Source organism: Amphimedon queenslandica, unplaced genomic scaffold (genome assembly GCF_000090795.2).
Source record: "Amphimedon queenslandica unplaced genomic scaffold, v1.1 AMPQUscaffold_12826, whole genome shotgun sequence".
Lineage (NCBI taxonomy): Eukaryota > Metazoa > Porifera > Demospongiae > Haplosclerida > Niphatidae > Amphimedon > Amphimedon queenslandica.
The window spans coordinates 19,522-23,761 of NW_003546938.1; the positions used below are offsets into that span (position 1 = coordinate 19,522).

Below are 4,240 nucleotides of genomic sequence, written 5' to 3' on the forward strand. Positions count from 1 at the left end.
ATGCAATGATAAGCACAAACAGTTGGCAATCACTCCAAACCAAAACAAAATAAAGAAGAGAAGCAACAGAGCCAGAAGGGACGTAAACAGAACAAAGAACAAAAGAACAAGAAATGAACAAACACGTGGAAAGGTAGAAAACATATACATGTGTATGCACATACACAAATCAGAATGTTCCAGAACACTAAGAATAAGCATACGGCATAAGTAATTCTATTTACATTAAATACACAATTAATAAAGAAATCATAGACATATTCTATATCCTATGTTAGCTTTGAGTTCACCACATTCTTCTTTAAAGGTTTGTTCTCCTTGTCACTAGTTGTGAGCCATCTCTCAAGTCTCAACTCAGCAATCAAGTGGTTGATATCATTTGAGCATGCGCAGTATGTGAAGTTTGGGAGGTATGAACATAAACTCGTCATAACACTCCCACTTGAGATATATCACATAAATATATCAGCACTTTACCCTTGGTGCTGATAAATGTAAAGTATCCCTAGCAGGGATATTATAACATTGACACATATAACACCTGGTGTTATTAATCAGCATTTATGCTTAATATACATTTAGATTAAACAATGATTATCATTATCAGTAGTAATACTATGCCAGTCCCTTACCACTGTCCACCTGAAGGACTATATGGCTAGGGATAATCTGGCTGAGACTCTATAAAGCTAGGTTTACAATTAAATGTATCATTCATTACATCAGTTCTGGAGAATATAAAGTAAGAACAATCCCAGCTAGATCTAATTTTGCGTTTCAATGCAACTGACACAATGGATTGAGTTACGTACATCTACATGTAAACATAGCTTAAATCGATTGTACTGGATTAACTGGAATATTTGTCACATTAAGTTAAACCAAAAGTAGGACCAATAAGATGGTACCAGCCTCCCACAAAGAAGATAAGCCTAGTATTGTTCATTCCACACTCATTCTTAGCTCCATAAATATTGCAAGCCAATCAGGAGTTGACACGTCATAATACTAGAAAGAATATATAAACATTGAGGGGCTCCACCTCCTGACTGCACCTCCTAGTCACGCCCAAACGTACGTACATACAGACAAAAATTCTTGTAAGTATGAGCTTTGCCCAATCAAGTCATGAATAAATTCAATAATTACAAATAGTGAATTTGTCTCTCTCAGTAATATCCTTCCATGAGGCCATTCAGCAAAAGTTTAGAGTGTGATAGGAAAAAAGATGTATTTCTTCACCAGACAAAGTATGGGAATCCTTTTGCTACATGTACTTGTGTCTCCAAGGTCTATTCTCTTAGTACAGTAGTTGCTAGTCCTTTAAAAAATAAAAAGAATTTTCCAGTTTAAAATTTTAACTCTTTCAAATAAAAGTTGTAGTTATAAAAAAGGCCCACACTCTACTATGGTCTGTGAGAAAATGAGTGGTAATGAGCATAAGTATACCAAATTAATTATTAAAAAATAATTATCATTGCATAGATTATGTGTGGAATGAACGCATGCTACCAGACTGAGTATATTCCAGTTGATCCCCAGTGTACTAGCAGTTTGCAACCAACAAGGGTCTTGTTCCATAACTAGAACCAGACCCTTTTAGACCCTCTCCTATTATCATTTGGGTAGATGGAAAGGGTATGGCCTAATGGCTTAACTACAGCTGTTCTTCAGGACAAAATATAACTTCTACAAGACACATTGCATCATAGTCCACTGCATCATCTTAAGAAAGACGATCCATCCTTTACAAAACAGCATCTCAGTTTCCTAAAGTTAGTTGAGGCAATGGCTTTTTGGCATTATGCAAACAGAATATGGCAAAAGAGAATGCTTTGTGACTTGAATGGCAAAAAATAAAATTAAAAAGTAAATTTCTATTGTTGTCAGTCTTTACACAAATAGCACTAATCATAGATCAACTGGATTTACTGAGAAAGAGAAAGTTATCCATAGTTTAGAAAGTGTACAAAACATATGAAAAATGATGTAAACTCAGCCTATAGTATTCTGAGTTGGTTGGGAACTGAAGAAATGCAATGACTAACAATGTATAGCAGAAACAATTAGTTGGGCAAACATAATATCGAAGCAGAAGCAGCAAATTTCTCATCATCCCCCAGTGCAAGCCGAGGAGTCCGACATGCCCCGGAATCCAGTACACTCTGCTTGGAATCCAAAGAGAATCCACCAGTGTCCAGTGGAATCCAGAAATTCCAATGTTATCCGGAGTTATACTGGCATTATTTAATTAACTACTAATAAAAGTTGAGGTTATTAATGATTATTAAAAATTAAGATAAAGTTGTGAAGTACAAGGCTCTGCAGTCTCAATCTGTATTCATTGGTATTTCTTCGGGTATTTCTTTCTATTGCTAGCTTAGCTTCTGATAAATGTATTAAAGTTTCATAATAAATCCAGGAAAGGTTTCATTATAGTTGCTTTTATTGCTTCAGATTTACATTTGTGGTGCATTTCACTGCAATATAAATGATTCCTCTCTCTCCTGGTCAGTCTTATGAGGTTTTTCAGTTATTGTCAAACATAGAAGAAGACACAAAGCTGTGATAAAATAACGAGAGATTAATGTTTATTGCTACTGCATAGTCTCGCGGCGTGGCGAGACTAGCTACTGCACTGAGGCTACCAGAATTTTATGGAGATACAGTGATAATGTGTAACTTGATGGCTGTACTGAATAATAATAGTTTCAGTATCTGAGTATCATCAATATTATTATCAAAACTATGAGATATAGATCTACCAGGGACAGCAGGTACTGAAAAAAGTCAGAGTTTAACTACAGTAGCCTCGGAATAGCCTTCTTGGACCCTCATCACTGGAAACCTCACTAGCGAGTCACTGGAGATTAGTCTGGGACACGAGGATCCAATAGGAATCCAGTCATTATTCGGAATCCATAAAGAATCCAAATGGAATCCATACAAAATCTGGAATTTCGATAGGAATCCGGAATTTAAAGGAATCTGGAATACCTTAACGGAAATTCCGGAATCCAGGCATACCGTACAAAATATTGCTCCGTGTTGGATCCCTCAGTGCAAGCATAACACAGAGAATAGCTTGTCCATGTCAGCTACATTTAGAGATCAGGAAAATAATAATTATGCTACCTGCTGACATATTGATGTTAATAATAGACTAGGATAATGCCATGAAAATGATGCTAGGCTTCTACAGACTAACAAGCGTAACAGGGTAAAAAATATTCCTATAATTGATTTCACCACCTTACAAATACAACTTGGTCATTATTAAGACTTATAGAGGCTCTCTCTACCTTGTGATGCTTGTAGAGAAGTCTTTAGACAGTATCTCTATGCTCTCTTGCTGTTAGAATTAAAGCTCTTAACTTTGTCAAATGTGTAAGCCGCCATTTTGTTTGCCATGGCTACACCCAGTCACATAAAGGAGCGTGGGCAGGTGGTTGCTAAGGTTTGTTATTTCTCCAATACAACGTGTATAAAAGAAATGTAAGTGTGGACATACAAATAAATAAATAAATATATATAGATAGCGCGACAGTGAATTCAATTATAGGAACGACCAGGGGGCTTCGCCCACAGGTCATTAAAAACACTTTATCAGCCTTCAATGTCCTTCTCTATCAAATGATGCATTATGCTGATTGCGACAAAGAGGAGGTGCAGTCAACCTGTCACTGTAGTTCCTATGACGATGGCAATCTTTTGCATCTATATGGTGTACATGTACTGAAAAAGTATATAGATGACTTACATGTATATTGCTGGTTCCAATAAAACTTTGTCCCATTTGAAGCCACCATTTTATTTCACGTTATTAGCATCTGTTTGTCATTATTTAAAAGCCATTAATTTTTAACGATCATTTTGTCCATTAATTTTACGCCAAAAGCACACTGTAATTACAGTAATTACAGTCATTACTCCTAATAGTTGTCATGACCTAAACCAACTTCTTTTCCACAAGCTACATAGTTAGATGCCACATCATAGTTAGGTCTGGACTAACAAAACATGACTATCACATGATAAATCCACATCAAAAATCTGATTTCTGAAATGTCCCTTGTTCTTCGACTTAAAAACAACTATAGCTAAGCCATTTGAACTGGCCGTCTACCAAAGTAGGGGGTCTGGCCAGTGAGACTACTGTATAATGGTATATTACATGCATTAATTACCACATCTAAATACTAAAATATTAACACACACATACCGTAAGTATTTCTTCTAA

The 4,240-nt window shown here is 36.0% G+C and overlaps 1 protein-coding gene across 1 annotated transcript in view; it reads left to right on the forward strand.

The window, feature by feature from the left end:
- LOC109586618 (jerky protein homolog) overlaps positions 1–383 on the forward strand; it is an 11,082-nt gene extending 10,699 nt beyond the window's left edge. The window contains exon 2 of the mRNA XM_020002817.1: positions 308–383. Coding sequence (XP_019858376.1) covers positions 308–383 — 76 coding nt within the window. The remainder of the gene's footprint in view (positions 1–307) is intronic.
- Positions 384–4,240: the final 3,857 nt, after the last annotated feature.